The 16,239-nt window shown below is 37.8% G+C and overlaps 2 protein-coding genes across 3 annotated transcripts; one reads left to right on the top strand and one right to left on the bottom strand.

The window, feature by feature from the left end:
* The first annotated feature begins 3,079 nt into the window (after positions 1-3,079).
* Positions 3,080-4,666, top strand: LOC113050615 (U6 snRNA-associated Sm-like protein LSm2). Its single transcript, XM_026213783.1, has 5 exons — positions 3,080-3,157; positions 3,623-3,690; positions 3,805-3,835; positions 3,922-3,981; positions 4,232-4,666. The coding sequence occupies exons 1-5, from the start codon at positions 3,155-3,157 to the stop codon at positions 4,355-4,357; spliced, it is 288 nt and encodes a 95-aa protein (XP_026069568.1). The 5' UTR covers positions 3,080-3,154; the 3' UTR covers positions 4,358-4,666.
* A 4,869-nt stretch (positions 4,667-9,535) lies between these two features.
* Positions 9,536-15,949, bottom strand: LOC113050614 (B-cell lymphoma 6 protein homolog). Of its 2 annotated transcripts, none has more exons than XM_026213780.1 (9): positions 15,861-15,949; positions 12,631-12,802; positions 12,308-12,529; positions 11,229-12,182; positions 10,747-10,931; positions 10,494-10,661; positions 10,277-10,407; positions 9,940-10,077; positions 9,536-9,844 (listed from the first exon to the last, which is right to left on the bottom strand). In XM_026213780.1, the coding sequence occupies exons 1-9, from the start codon at positions 15,889-15,891 to the stop codon at positions 9,701-9,703; spliced, it is 2,145 nt and encodes a 714-aa protein (XP_026069565.1). In that variant the 5' UTR covers positions 15,892-15,949; the 3' UTR covers positions 9,536-9,700. The 2 variants fall into 2 exon arrangements, with proteins under 2 accessions (XP_026069565.1, XP_026069566.1); XM_026213781.1 differs by having other exon boundaries at positions 10,747-10,928.
* Between the last annotated feature and the right edge of the window lie 290 nt (positions 15,950-16,239).

The following is a 16,239-nucleotide window of genomic DNA, read 5'->3' as shown; positions in this document are numbered from 1 at the left end:
TAACTTCAGCTTTTTCTTTAACAGCAGTCAATATGTTTTTAACATTTCGATATACATTCTCATGTTAGCAGACAGATTACACTTTCACATGTGACTAACAATTCAATACAAATATAAAATATCATTATTAAATATTATTAAAATATTCAACTGACAGAGGTGACAGAACTGACGGTGGTGAAGAAAACCTGAACTGGTAGTCATTTTAACTGTTCAATTCAATTCGATTGATTGAATCAGTCAATTACTGCATTAAAACAAACACAAAAAACTGTATGTTATATTGTTTTTAAAGCTTTTATTCAAGAGTCACATTTAAGTATTTCGATATATCATTGGAACGCAAAATCTTATGGTTTTGACATCTGACTGTGTTGACAACTATGGCATTTCCTTCATAAAACAAATGTAGTTCATCTAGTCACCATTTAGTTTTTTTTCTGTTGATGCTAGATGCTAACAGAACCTGATTCAGGAGCATAAAATTATCGAAATATTTCTAATTATTTGTTGTTTGTGACACTGGAAATATTAACATTAGGATTTAAAATGTTCTAAAACTATAAAACTGACCAGAGCCTGTCTGACACTGATGTACTCTGACTGAGGTGAACTGTGGAAAGGTGGTCCTTTGGAGTGACAGCTGCCCCTGATATTCCCTGAGCTTATTACATCTTAATAAATGTCTGATGGTGTTATCAAAAAGTGGGGACACAACTTTGACACCTAATGAAACACGAATGTGTCGCTGAAAAAAACAACCTTTTTTTTGATAAGAGATATTTATTAAGAGTTTCTTTTGATAAAACAAGCTCTTTTTCCTCATCATCATCAAACAATTTTTTGTTTTAAATAATTTTTATAACATATGAATAATTGAACCCTTCTCTGTGGACACAATGTTTTAGATGAAGTGAAAAGACAATAAGTATCATAGATTTCACATAATAATGATAAATTGAATTAAAGGGAATGGTTGTGTTAAACACATTCTATTATTTATCCCCCATAACATTTGCAAAAAAAAAAACTAAATGAAGAGCACAAATTTCTGCGTATGCGTCACCATACTTGGCTACGCGTCACTTTCACTTTCACTTTCACATATGAGACTGGCTGCTACCCGTGCTTTTTTAAATATTTGCCCCCATCTGCTGGTGAAAGATGTGTATTACCAGAGATTCTCCTATTCAAGGATGGCCTATGGGAAAACGGTATGTAAGTTTGCTACCATCTGAACACAGTGAAAGTGCATTCTCTGGCATTAATTTCACACACACACACACACACACACACACACACACACACACACACACACACACACACACACATATATATATATATATATATATATATATATATATATGTGATTTTTAAAATAACATGTTAAAGATATTAATTTAAATAAAGATATTTTTTCTTAAATAGACCATTTCCTACAGTATTTATTACGCATTTGCGAGATGCATACAGATGACGCAAACATTCCTCCGCCAATGGGAGCGTTACGTCTTCATTCGTCTAGCCAATAGAAGCAGGAAGTTTTTTTTTTTTTTTTTTTTTTTTTTTTTTTTTTTTTTAATATTCATTTATTTTTTTAGCATACATTGCATAACATTTATCAACAATACATCCAAAGTCAACAGAACTAATGGAAGAAAAGGAAAGATACAAAAAAATAAAATAAAAAAATAAAAAAAATAAAAAAAAATACAGCAAATCAAGTATTAATCATTGTACAAGAAAGATCTCATCATATCTCCTCAAAAAAGAAATACATTTTTTGTTATTAATTATTCTTAGTGATTTAATTAAATATTCTACTTCACATAAGAATTCTATAAAATTAGGTTTTTTCTTAAGAATTCTTTGTTTGTGAAAATAGAATTTTGCTACAAGGATAAGAAAGTTAACAGATGATTCTAAAGATTTGTTTGGGTTTTCAAAAAAACAAACAACATCCTTAATGAGTAAATTACAATTCATTTTAACTTTAGAAAAACAGTAAACACTCAAATCTTTCCAGAAAAGTGATGAAACATTGCATGAGAAAAATAAATGGCAACTGTCTTCACTCTCTTTTTTACAGAAGGTACATATATCAGCTACATCACAGAATTTAGACACAAATGCATTGCAAGGGTATATATTATGCAGAATTTTAAAGTGCACTTCTTTCACTTTATTCGGTATGCAGTACTTATATGGTAATAACCATGTTTTTCTCCAATTAATATTAGCTATTTTAGAACCCCAAAAAAACTTCCCTTTTGGAGAAATTGAGGTTCGAGATTGAGAAAGTTGACGAATAAATGTATTATTACATTCTTTACTTAAAAGCGAAACTCCTCCCAAACATAACTGTGAGAGTTGTTTTGTGCATGACTCATAGGAAAGGGAAGCTTTCATTAGACACATTGAACCAGCAGGAATCATAGACAGTAAAAGAAATGGACACAGCGACCCCATTGGAACTCAATTGAGACAAATGAAGCCCAGTTTTAGCGTTTTTTAGCACTTCCGTTTCTGACGCGCAGACTCAAACGAAGCTTGACGACGTCAGCAACCTGTCTGACAGATGTAAATCTTCTAGTAGCTGTGTGTGCAAACTGCCATCGTTAATCTTGCAGAGACGGCGAGCTTGAGTGGGGAGTTCTTTGTCGTGAGTGAGCAGGAGTAAGTATTCTGATTAATTATTTTGTATAGTATTTTAAAATGTAACGCCAGTACGCCATATTAAGTTAATTGCCTGCGAGCTTCTCCACCTGTCTGTACGGTAATGCGACAGAGAGCCGAGTGGTTATGACGCAATCGTTAGCCTATTTTTTACAAAAACTGTTTATACGGGGCCATAATGTAACATAGAAGGTAATGGAGCCCTTTATACATTGTCGTGTATCTTTAGAAATAAATAATGGACAAACAGAGTCTTTAAACGCCTCAGATGTAAAGTTATTCGCTGTCAAAGTGACGCCAAAATGAATGGGAGTCAATGGGAATGCTAACGCAAGTGAAGTTCTGCTAAAAGATGGCAGCCCCCATCCGACTTCAACTTCCGGTCGAGTTCCTTGCCCCTTGGCAGGAATCGCAGGAAGTGAGGAACCCGGCAGCTCTTTGATGACGTATGTGATCTGAAGCACAAAACCGCGTGAAAATGGTAAGCGTTGTTATTTAGCAATAACAAACAGTGCTTTCCGTTTAAAAAAAAAAAAAAAACTTTGCAGAGACCTAATTAATCGGTTTGCAATATTTACAATGTATTATTGATTACTGCTCACTACTGTTGGTGATGCATTAATAATAGCCGCATCCTGCTAACGGCTAGCTAACCAGTCCAATCTCAGACTAATTTGTATTGTTATTTTTTTTATTTAATTCCAAACAGAAACAATTCCTTTTGACACCGGATATTTTTTATTGCTTTGGTATTTTTCTTATCGAATAGAGTAATTTATAGCCAATGTAAACTGCTTTTGGTGTATACAGTTAGATGGCTTCTCTCATTGTGAATGACGTTGTAGTGTATTTCACTACTTAAGTCACATCTTCATTCATTTGATGAACTTTTGTACTTACATCAGGCCTTAATTTGAATATAACATGCAGACCTTAAATTCCTCAGCTCTTCTACTCGTTCTTCAAGTCCTTGGTCGGCAAAGATGTTGTGGTGGAGCTCAAGAATGACTTGAGGTAAGCGCTTTGCTTTTAATCTGTCATGTACTTTTAAAACAGTAACGTTAAGTTACTGTGTGCACAGTATCATTTATGTGGTATCTCATTACATTTTGAATGTCAACTTTGCAGTATTTGTGGAACATTACACTCAGTCGATCAGGTATGGCTGCACATTCCACTTTATTCAAATGTAAGCAAATATTGAGTGAATTTCATTTAAAAATTAAATAACTTCTCCCTTCACAGTATCTGAACATCAAAATGACTGATATCAGTGTGACCGATCCAGAGAAATATCCGCACATGGTGAGAACAAGTCAAGAATGTTCCTTTATTAAAGATTAGAGACCGTTTAAACCTCAATCACTCAATAGATTGATAAAGAGAAGTAATACTTCAATAGCAGTGAAGGACACTTGTTGTTTGCCTGTGCCTAGTACCTCAGCCACTTGAGTCTGTCATGTGTGAACGGTCATATTGAGTTTGAGCAGGTGTTTAGCAGACGAACACCTTCATGAGATGTGTGTCTTTATGACTTTTAATTGTTTTGTTTTAGTTGTCGGTGAAAAACTGCTTTATCCGTGGATCAGTAGTGCGGTACGTTCAGCTTCCTGCGGATGAGGTGGACACACAGCTATTACAGGATGCTGCACGCAAAGAAGCTATGCAACAGAAGCAATAATGTTTACATCTGAGCATAGCTTTTTGTTGGACTGTTCAGAAGCATCATCTGTGGAGCTTTGTAGATTCAATGTTTTTCCCCCTACCTGAAGCTTTTATGTAAAGTGGTGATTTTTTTTTTTCTTCTTAATTTCCATTTTTACCTCTGTTGCAATGAGGCCCATTACGGAAAGGGATTTACTTTTTTTTAGTAAATTGTGGTTGTGTGCTTTTAATAATGGTTATAAGGTTCTGTATTGCATCCAGATGACTTTTGTTAGAAGTTCTTCAGACCTACTAATACAGGAATAAAGTATTTTCTTCCACTCTCTGCTTTTTGTTATTTTAGTTCAACCATTGACAAAATAACATGCTGGCTGTTTTCGAAATCGCGTTCTGTCTGAGTAAATATGTCCTTTGAATAAGTAATTACTTTATGACTTAAAAGATATTTTTCATGTCTTGGGTCTCCATCCCTGCTCCTGTGCTCCAGAGTTCAGCTTCAACCCCAGTCAAACACACCTGAACCAGCTACGCAAGGTGTTCAGGGTTATTTGATCATTGCAGGCAGGGTTGGAACTGAAGTCTGCAGGAAGGTAGTTCTCCAGGCCCAGGTGGCAGACCCTTAATATAAAACTTTTTTTTTTTTTTAACTGGTAAATCATATGAATGTATTCCAGATGTACAACGTCTGTTGTGTTTTCATTGTCTTGTGACCAAGCCGCGTCAGTTGGGTGTCCTCAGTGTCATTCACCAATCAAATCCTTTCCCTTGGCCTCATGGGATAGTTCAGTGTCACCTCAAAATCTCACAGTAGATTGCTTTTTGACTACTGCTTTATAAATACTCTGAATTTGGACATTTCATTTGTCTCACATACTGTTTTTCACATACTATATAGAAGGCAACTCTGATTTCAGATGTGACCAGAGTGTATGTTGCACAGCTTAAAAATGTTTATATACCGGTTAAGGTGTAGGAACTGTGTATGACAAGTTAAACATGGGTGTGACACTAAAGTTTTTGTATTTAATGTTTATTTATTTTTTTTGCTATGTGTAGTGTAGTGGAGTTCTGTAGCTATTTTAAATGGTGAGGAGCCAAGTCATTTGTGCTTTAAAAAAAATTAAAGTCATATGAGATCTTGTTTTTAAGTAATTTATTCATATAATGTGTTCATTCGTCTTTATCAATTTGCACTGCTTATCACAATGTTTTAAAACGAGCCACTAAAATTACTCCAGCGTGTCAATGGATAAGATAATTTTCAAATATTTTATGAATTCTCTTGCTACTAACTAGTTTCTACGTAATACGGTGAAGCATTTTGAACTGTATCTGACAAATTAAAACTAATATATAACAACATTTGGCTGAAATTAAGACAAATTGCTATCATGCTTGTTCCGTTTTCATTCCAGGTTTTACTGAAGCTCTCGCTGGCTATGCTTAAATTAAACAGATAACGGGTTTAATGAGAATGGTAGGTGTTATTTCTCCTTCTCATAACAGAGTTGGTTCTTTCAAAACTCGAAGACAGCCCGTTTTAACCCTCACGAGCGTTTCAAGTCATTTCGACCTCAGAACGCGCCCACGATGTCCTCAAAACTATATTTTGTATTTAATTAATTTTTTTGTAGTATTATTATTATTATTTTATTTATATTTTAATATGATATTATATTTTGTCTACTCGTGTTTATCAGAAAAGTTTATTTAAATTACCCTGTGTCATCTGAAAAGCATATGGGGGACTTATATAAGTCATGAATTGGGGAGTGTATTGAATCATAAACACTGAAACAGGGCTGTTCTTAGCTGATGCGGGTCCGGTGTGAGGTAGGGAGCGGGGCCCTCTCAGTCTGTTTGCCACAGGAGCCCCTCAAGTGCGGGGCCCTGTGCAGCTGCACTATTTTGCACCCCCTAAGGACGGCCATGGAAGAGCACCAGACGGGATCCAGTGCTAGTCTGTGTTTTCAGGAGAAATGCATGAATAAGAGCTTTGAAATGGAGGAGTGTTGCTCTAGATGAAAAGGTAATGTTTTCTAAATAGTGGCTTTGTTACTTTTTTTTCTTTTCTTCTGATATCCATGATTTTCTCTTGCTTAGATTTCTACTCCAAGGAAGAATCTTTAGATACTTGGCCCTGAGGACCTCAAATTATAATCTTTGTTTATTATTTTGAGATTGACAAAGCAGCCTGAGCTTTTGTGTTAATGCCTACATGGTTGTGCTTTCATCTGTGAATAAATATTGCAGGTGAAATTGTGTTTTTTAAATACTTTGTCACCTAATAGTAAGTTGTTAAAAAAAAAAAAGTGTGCATGCGCACGCATTCCAAATTATCCTTACTGAAAAAGTGAAACCTGTTGAACACTAGTGAGTCGGACTTTCCTAGTTTAAAAGCTCAGACTAACATACAGCATATTTTGGGGACAAAGTTATACCTAGATTTGATAAACTGAAGAAGAAGAAAAAAAAAAAAAATTAGGTGTGTCCACATTTGTAAAAACGGGATAAAATTGAAACAATGTGGAAGGTTTCAGTTAGGATTACATTATAGCCAGTATACATGAAAACAATAGAAGTTTATTGAATAGACCATTATATGTCGCTAAGTAAATGTATAGGTCTGTGAATCCGGTTTTGCCTGTATTGGCCGGAGCACACTACTGTCCCCACATAGAAAACTCACCAAACAATTTGAAAATGGGGAGAGGTTTGGTTGAGCAGATAGACAATGCTGGCTCAGTATAAAACCAACAGAAGTCAATGGAAATTCCCCACCACAGTAGGAAAAAAAAAATGTATGTTTGTATTGCATTCTGAGATATATTGTTGCATTTTTGTGTTATATTGGTTTTGAAGAAGGAAGCAAAAGAATCTCGGGCCTGTTCCAGAGTAACACAACAGGATCTGATACTTATATGGTTTGTAACTGCATTACAAGCCATAAAAGTTTGTAATTGCAAAAGCCCAAGAATGGCGTTTCAGGCTTGCACTATATGGCCTTGTTGAACTGATTAAAAACTTTTAGATGGATGATATCTGTATAATACTAGAGAGTATGTACAGAATAGTACTATAATGTGCGCACCATAGGTCTGAGCATTAGTTAAAATAATTTTGGCCATTACATTATATATGAGCATGTTGATGTCGTATATTTCTGGTGGTTGTTTTAGACGGTCTTGTTAGTCACAAATTAATTTGTAAATTAGTAGTACCTGTGTAAAATAAAGTAAATCTCAATGAAAACACTATATCTGAATTGTTCTGCAGTTGTAAACTCCTACTGTGGTTCATTCATTCTTTATGTTACTCTAATCCTGTTTAAGGAATTGATACAACAAAAGTATGGAGCTTCCAGCATCGCTTTTCACTACCCCAAGCTTGTGGTGATTTGGTTCCCTGATTTTCAGCTTGACTCTCTAACAATTCTGCTATTGTTGTAACATCCAAATCTTCCCATAATGCTAAGCTTATGTGTTCACCTGTGTGAACATGCCAAAGCCCTGCTGCAGGGAGGCATGAGGACTGCAGATGTGGCCAGAACAAGGTCCATAATAGAAGATGCTTAACAGAGAGCTGCAGGGAGACAAGAAAGGACAGTCGATCGTCCTTGCAGTGCCAAACCAGGTGTAACCATGTGTCTCCCCACACACGTCCCAGAACTTGCAAGTGTGTTGATGGAAGAGTGAGGAAACGCCTCACAGCGAGAACTGGCAGATCTGGTTTGGTCCATGAGGATGAGATGCACCGTAGTACTGAAAGTGACCACAAGATACTTACTGCGACCTTTGTTCAGGAATTTATTATTCAATTTCTGTTCATCAAATGCCTGTGAAATATGTTCCGTTTGTGTCAGTTGTTTAAAAACATTTGCACAATAAATTTGCTGGAAATAAAAGCAGTTTTTTTTTTTTTGCTTTTTTTGATCAGTTCAGAACAAAGAGGCTTTGCACAAATGTTAGACATAGAAATCCAATACTTTTATTATACATTCATACATCTATATTTTACAGTAAGCTTAATGCATTTCTTTTATTTATCAATTGTATTTTTTTAAAGCCCAATCCCAAAACAAGTCCTGAAGATGTATAGCTCACGCAACGGGTTGCATTTTTTTTTTTCTTGATGTGTGTGAAAAGCATTTATAAAGCTCACATGCGCGCACACACTCTTCTGTCACAAAAACATTCTCACAAGTTTTCTCGCTCAAAAGGGGAAAAAGGGACACATGTTGCCCTTCATTTGTACCTTAGTAGAGCTGGACTGAATGAAAAGAAATTCAGACACCATTGAGAAAGGCACCTTGAGTACACAGTGTATACACAGACAAAAAGAAAAGAAAAGAAAGACAATAGTATAACCTTTTTACGTAGCTTCTAGAACAACGACAAAACTGTAAACCTTTACTTGCAAAAAGAGAGAAAGAGGAAAAAAAAAACTTTTCTATACAAATACATCTGAAGCAAAACATCTCCTTGGTAATAGCAGTACCTTTTCTTTTATTATTATTATTGTTATCATTATTACTTTTGAATGCATATGTTACCATGTAATTCCAGATCGGCTCTGCCAGCAGAGAGCAATCTTGATGTAAAGTAATTACATTGACACAATATTTATGCAGTTGCCTAGATGGTGAAAGTTTATCAGTTGCGACCCACCTCATGCATGTTTTCCATTTGAGAGAGCAGCCATTTTTCTCAAAAGTACACGTCAAAAACCAAGAAAGATGTTCAATGCTATAGTCACAGTCAGGAGTTCCTCGTACAAGAGGTCATTCCAACATAGTGTAACCTTTACATTTACATATAAAAATCTATAGAGACACAATTCTTTGCTTTGCGAGAAATGTGATTTGACTTAAAATATTCCAACCGCAATCAAAAATCAACCTTCAGAAAAGTTTTTTTTGTTTGTTTGTTTTTGTTAGAAAATACTGTATTTTTCAAAAACTGGATTTAAATGTTTTACATTCCATCCTTCTTCCAACAAAATAAAGCTTTCATATATATATATATATATATATATATATATATATATATATATATATATATATATATATATATGTATATATACACACATGTATATATAATTCAAAACGTAAAAACACTTCCAACATTAATATATATATATATATATATGTATGTAAATATAAACAATAAAGTGACTACAAGAGACCATATTGTGGTTCTATATTCAAATGTAGAGGAAACCCGTTTAGACTGGCAGTCCTTGCCAGTTTTTTTTTTTTTTTTTTTTTTGTCCGAATAACACAGTGTGGCACACAAATTTTGAATGATTGTACAAGTCAGGTTGTATAATGCCATGGTCAGGTCTGCCACTAAGTGCCTGCTCAGCATGCCTTCATTAAGTCAGTTGGCAGGTCTGTCGAGGACATGCGATACTGGATCTTGGTGTTGGTGACTGCGCCGTGCTTTTGCCGCAGGTGTAACCGCAGCTGACTCTTGTGGCGAAAATGCAAGTTGCATTTCTCACACTGAAAAGCAAATGGGAGAACAGTGTTAAGTTAGGGTGAGAATGAACGCTTTTGCACTTTATTGATATAGTTGGCGTCGCTCTATATATGCTTACATGATAGGGCTTTTCTCCCGTGTGTATTCGCAGGTGACTTTTCAGTGTCTGCAAATGGCGGAAACGAGTGCCACAGATCTCGCATGGATATGGCTTCTCTCCAGTATGAATCAGAACGTGAGCCCGAAGGTGAGCAACCTGTGCAAAGAGATCATGTTGGTCTTGCAAATATTTTTTATATATATATATATATATATATATATATATATATATATATATATATATATATATATATATATATATATATATATATATATATATATATATATATATATATATTTTTTTTTTTTTTTTTTTTTTTTTTTTTGTCCAATTGACTGGAACTCAAAGCACTAACCTGCACAAATCTAGCGCCGCAGGTCTCACACTTGTATGGCTTTTCTCCTGAGTGAATTCGTGTGTGGGTTTTGAGGTTAGCTGGTCTGTTGAACTGAGCCCCGCAGATATTGCATCTATACGGTTTCTCTCCTGCAGCACGAATGAAAGGAGGTTAAGCAAAACATTGCAAGTTGCAGCCAAAGCGACATTTGTAGCAGCGGCGGTTTATTTTTTACCGGTGTGAACTGTTTTGTGACTGGCAAGGTTTCCCTTGTAGCGGAATGCTGCTTGGCAACGGTCACATTTGTATGGCTTGTCGCTGTGGACCTGAAGCATGTGGCGTTTCAAGGCTTCCTCCTCTGCAAACTTGGAGTCGCATTCATTACAAAAGTATGTTCCATTTTCTGTGAGGCAAAGGAGAAATGGTTTTAGGTTGGTTTTGGAAGACGCGAACAGGTTTTTAGGAATCTATTTAGAAGTGTCTCTCACCACAGCTGGAATCAGAGTACTCGGAGTGCATCTCAGACATTTCCTCGGCCAGACGTGAGGTGGATGTGTTGGGACAGACGTCAGAGTGCTGTGGAGACTGGGAGCCACAGGACGAGCATTTCAAATGGCTCATACAGAGCGAAGAGTGGCTGCCACTTTTCCTCTGCGATCCCTCTAGAGTTCTGCTGAGGAAAACAGCACATTTTAGGTCTGCATAGGAATTCACTCCAATTTTTATAGGATATTGAATGTATTTCACACATTTCTGCTAAGAGGTAAATCCTCTGTGTGCTCTAAGAGGATTGGAATGGATGAAGAAAAATTCAATCTGGGTTTGTGGAGGTGGAGGGTGAAAAACCGTTCCACAAAATGCTCACAAACCCGCAGTTCTGAACTTAAATGCATTGGGAAACAAAATCTTCTAACAGAGGATGACACTTTTTTGGTTGTTCGAGAGTCAGATTTCCTTTGGAAAAACTCACCTGTTGATGATGTTGTTGAGGCGACTGGCCTGAGGCACTGTGAAGTCCTCGCCTTGCTCGCTGATCTTCGTCGTCGCCTTCGAGTCGGGATGTTCAGAATCAACATGGTGAAGAAAAGCAGACAAGCCCGGCCTCTGCGGGGAGTGCATTCCAGGGTCATGAGGACTGGTCTCCTCCTCCTTGGAACTCTGATTGAGAACAATGAATTTGTATTTCTTCCAGTTACGAGCTTTAGGGTCTGGAGTACCTTGAGAGGTTGGGGGTTGCGAGACATGCGTAAGGGCAGCGTTTTTGCTGCTGCTCGATTCCGTTGGGGAATTGGGCTGGCAGTCTGATTTAAGGGGGCTCTGAGGGCTGCTCATCAAGGTCTTGCGTCCATTAGAGGACATGCCCATGGAGTAGTGTTGGTGGCTCAAATGTTCCTCTGCCAGGGAACTTTGCTCTTTCCCGGTCTCCCTCTGCTGCTCCTGGGTCACACTGATGAAGCTGTGCTTTCTGGAGCTCATCCCAATCGAATGGACCCCTCCCTCCAAGGTCTCCCGCTTCATTTCCTCATCTCTTCCCAGCTCTCTCGAGGAGTGTGAGCTGGCATGGCAAGCGGTGGCGCTGCGGGTGAAGTCGGCCAGGATGGGGTTGTTGCCATCAGCCGGCGAGCAGTGTTTGTGATGGATGATGGCTCCCTTTGAGAAGTCTGAGAAAGTGTTTTTGGGGTCTGTCAGCTTGCAAAGGGGAAAGGGAAAACCTTGCATGGGAAACTGACTGTAAAGGTACGAGCTGTTAGGAGCGCTGACCCCGTTAAACATGCAGACACCATAGGGTCTCCCATCTCTGAAAGTAGCTGACCGTCCAGGAACGTTTTCCATCACCTCATGTGGTCTGTAGCTGTGAACGTCTTGAGGTAAAAGCAGGGGGCTGACAAGAAAGTCCTCTCTGGAAAGTTTCATGGAGGAGTCACTGAATGGAGATACGGAGCAAATTAAAGAACATCTGCTTTCTATCATTCAAGTCTGGCATAATATCTAATTAATGTTGTATAATTGAGACCTAATGTGCCATTTATGAACAAAGGAAAACAATACCTGGACTTTATGAATCTGTGGCAGGTGTCAACAACGTGGTCCATCTGTAAATAGATGGCTGTGTTCATGATAGCCATGATGAGGCTCTCCTTCAGTGCGAGACGTGAAGTGTACATGAACTCCAGGAGGATTGCAAAACCCTCTGGGTCGACCTTAGGGTCCAGACTGATGGCGTTCAGGTTACATTTGTGTGAATCAGTAAAGATTGAGTAGAAGAGCCCACTGTGGAGAAATTATGATTTAAGTAAACTTCAGGGTTCTCAAATTAACATATTTCCACTACAAGAAAGCATGTGACAAATCCAAATAGTCTTAAATTGCACCTGCATGCCATAAGGACCGTTTTGTGTGCTCGAAACTGTTGCCTGTTGACCAGAATCGTGACATCTGTAAGGATATCTCTGCTACGCATTCGGTTCAGGTTGAGCAGAACATCACTTGCATGACGCGTGAATTGGATGCAGCTGTCGGCTGCACAAGTCATTTTTTCGAGATCTGTTAGGAAACAAAGTGAACCGTGAGTTATGTAATCGGTGCTCACTTATCAATATGCGCTAAAATGAGAAAAGTTGGGTGTTATTCTTACATCACAAAAATCTTTGAAACTCATATTAGCTGTTTAAAAACTTCAGAAACAGGGAATGCTGTTATTCTTTGCTTTTTTAGGGAGGCATGTCAAAACATCTGTTAAGAATATACTTTTTAACCCTGTTATGCATCAAAAATTTGTCAATGTGTACCTCCTCTGCCTTTCCTTTGACAAAGGAACACAAAAGGAGACGTTATGGAGAATGACAGCCTCAGTCGCCATTCACTTTCATTGCAACTTTATTATTATTATTATTATTTTGCATGCAATATAAGTGAATGGTGACTGAGGCTGTCATTCTGCCTGACATCTCCTTTTATGTTCCACTGAAGAAAGAAAATCATTAGGGTTTGGAACAACACGAGGGTGAGTAAATGATGACAGACTTATCATTTATGGGTGAACTATCCCTTTAATCTGAAAATCAATTACACGTTTAGTTCTCTAAACTGCCGCCAAATTTCCCGCTCTCTCCGGTAGGTGGCGACAAACGATGCAAATATTTAGTCAGAGAACTGACGTCCGTCCACGTGTAGTTCTGTCAGGTATGAGAATCATTTTGCTTCCTACCTAAAATAATCTTTTATCTGACAGCATTATCCTTCAAGTTCACAGTTATAAAGAACTTTAGGCACTTGGCGAGGTTAGTCACAGAAAAAGGTATATTTATCTTAATATGTACCAAGTTCACTGAAATGTGTGTGCGTGTGTACACACACAGTTCTTGCCTTCTGAAGAAAATTGCTTCTTTCTCTGAGATTTTAAAGACTTTATGTGGGGAGAATGAACTAGAATGAGTCATGGGAAAATGTAGTTAGGCTGTTTATTGCAGTGCTGTGGACCGATACACTTCACTATTGAGGAATGAGTGTAATAACAGACAAAGTGGAATAGTCAACAAACACAACCCAAGAATTGTTAATACGGTAGAAGCGTCTGTTTATTTATTTATTTTTATAGATTCATTTTGTGAAAACACATTCTCTGCTTTCCTAAGTTCAGATAGCCTACTGAATGATTCACCTCAGACGGTTTTCCCAGTCACATCTGGCGCCTTGACACATAAAGTTTCACTGGACGCCTTTAAATAGTTAGGCGAACATTTCTCACATGTTGAACATTCAGTATTCGCGATTCTGTTTCCATTTGAGCCTACATAACATTAATATCCCCGACCGCGAGCTGTCATGCTGCCAAAGCAGCTTAATCAGCCCCTCAACCTTTTGTAACGCACTTGTGTGAGGACGCAAACACGCAAATGACCAGGAAAGGGATCGGGATTTTAATCACTGGACTAACAAATAAAAATCACTCTCTCTCTCTCTCTCTCTCTCTCACACACACACACACACATAGTGTGAGAGAAACCACCATAACACCTGAATAAACCAGCTCTTCTGAAAATGTTTTCAACTGACCCAAATAACTTTTGTAGCCACTCTGGTTTCATGTTCTGAACAGTTTTATTGCGGCAATTCTTTAGGAAATCTCAAGTTTTGCTTCCACGAGATGTCACCCAGAGACCGTTTTGACCTTCAGCAACCCATAACGAGACCGACAGCACCTGCAACTCGCGTATTAAGTCACATTTGGCAATTTCCCCGGCGTTTAGCATCTTAAATCACTATGACTGTATAAACAACGTCAACTTCTCACGAACACAGAAAAGTGTCATATGGGACTGCACACGCGCTTTCTGTTGAGTTCTTATATGTCTCGCATTCTTGCTCTCGGTTTCCATCTTATTATTAAGCGTTCAATTGTATTTAATACTTTAATCCCATGTGACTGAACGCCATTAAATGTGTTCACTCCAGGACTAGAGCCCGATCCACAACACGCAAACAGCGGACGGAGAATTATGAGCCACTCGCTCAATGCCAAGCAGCACTATATTCTCTCTCTTTTTTTCTTTCTTTTCTTTTTTTATGTCTGTTTAACCATACGCATATACACTTCTTTCTAATATGACGCACTCCTGACGGGAGCATTACAACTTATTTTAAAACGAAACGATAAACCAATACAAACAACCAAACATACATTTAAAATAAAACACCTAGACTACAGAGAAACGTGTGCAGGTCTGCTGCGCTCGTGCCGTTACAACTGACAACAACCGTATAACGATACAAACTTTTCTGTTGCATCTCTACTGCCAACACTGCCAGATTTAGCTGAAGTACTATAAAATGTAACACTTCACGCACTGATCAAATAAATAATAATAATAATGACAACATCAGTGATGACATTAATGGGTTTCTGGTGCGTGACTGAAAAAAATAAATAAAACAACATATGGCAAACACACGCTCAACAACTGTACAACCAAATCAGAAACAATCTCTAAGCATAGGATGTGATTAATACCTGCATATACCCTGAAAACACAATGTACATAGCTTCTGGCACAGGACAACACAACCAAAACGTGAAGAGAAACAACGAGCGCGAGTGAAAACACCGATTTCTGAGCGAACTCCGGAGTTTAACACATGCACTGAGAGAAAAAGAGTGAAATCGCCAGCTGCCTCAGTTAACGCTTCTGTCTTTGTATCTGATCATACACTGCACAACCCCTGGTTCATAATCCTATTCCCCATGTGCCATTTAGTCAACTTTGAAAGCTGTCTTGTTCGGGGGGAAACTATTTTTTCTATCCCTCTGCTACATGCGCATACTATTTACAAGCCCACGATCCCGCAGCGAGGACTGACAGAGCAGTGTGGATCATGCAGGACGACCCAAACTCTCACAAGTATTTTCTCTAGAAGAAGAAAAAAAAACTATTCTCAATAGACAGCCCCACTACATAAACAGTCTACTGTAAAAACTCTCCGCAAAAACACCTAAAAATGAGCCGAGATAAACATTTAACCATAAAATCCAGTAAACAGCCTTAATGAACGTGTGAGTTATGGCAACAGCTCGCCAGAGTAAAATAATGTAAAAAAAAATCACCTGGTAGTGCTTTCCTAGAAACTTCTTGCATCACCACTTCTAAGAACCCCAGTTCTAAGAATCAGAAGAGCTCAATTCTCGGAATTTGAGCTGGCGACCATACCATTTATAAAGGACAGGGGAGTGAGATATTTTGCCCTAACTTTGTATTTCTTCGCTTATTGATTTTTTTTTTATTTCACACTATTGTAATTTAATAATTAAGTACTGTGTTATTGAATTCGATTTTTAAGATGTAAATTAAAGTATCCAATTAGCGTTATGATCGAGAAAAATAGTTGCATTCAGTGTTTAGTTCCTCCTTTCACATGGACGCGTCCAGACCGAGACGGTCACGTGGCCAGAGAAAGTGGCTTACGTACGTTGTCTCTTTAGCCCA

The sequence above is a fragment of the Carassius auratus genome, chromosome 31, assembly GCF_003368295.1.
Source record: "Carassius auratus strain Wakin chromosome 31, ASM336829v1, whole genome shotgun sequence".
Classification (NCBI taxonomy): Eukaryota; Metazoa; Chordata; class Actinopteri; order Cypriniformes; family Cyprinidae; genus Carassius; species Carassius auratus.
Note: the sequence above shows the minus strand (reverse complement) of the source record. Positions and strands in the feature narration are given on the sequence as shown.

What these genes read in the sequence shown, in the direction of transcription:
- LOC113050614 (XM_026213780.1), bottom strand. Translation starts at nt 15,891, where the DNA reads ATGCAAGAAGTTTCTAGGAAAGCACTACCAG. An exon ending in TTCTAGGAAAGCACTACCAG is followed by an intron (nt 12,803 to 15,860) that starts GTGATTTTTTTT and finishes GTTTCCTAACAG; the next exon opens with ATCTCGAAAAAATGACTTGT. An exon ending in TCACAAAACAGTTCACACCG is followed by an intron (nt 10,408 to 10,493) that starts GTAAAAAATAAA and finishes TTCGTGCTGCAG; the next exon opens with GAGAGAAACCGTATAGATGC.
- LOC113050615 (XM_026213783.1), top strand. An exon ending in CATTACACTCAGTCGATCAG is followed by an intron (nt 3,836 to 3,921) that starts GTATGGCTGCAC and finishes CTCCCTTCACAG; the next exon opens with TATCTGAACATCAAAATGAC. An exon ending in CAGAGAAATATCCGCACATG is followed by an intron (nt 3,982 to 4,231) that starts GTGAGAACAAGT and finishes GTTTTGTTTTAG; the next exon opens with TTGTCGGTGAAAAACTGCTT.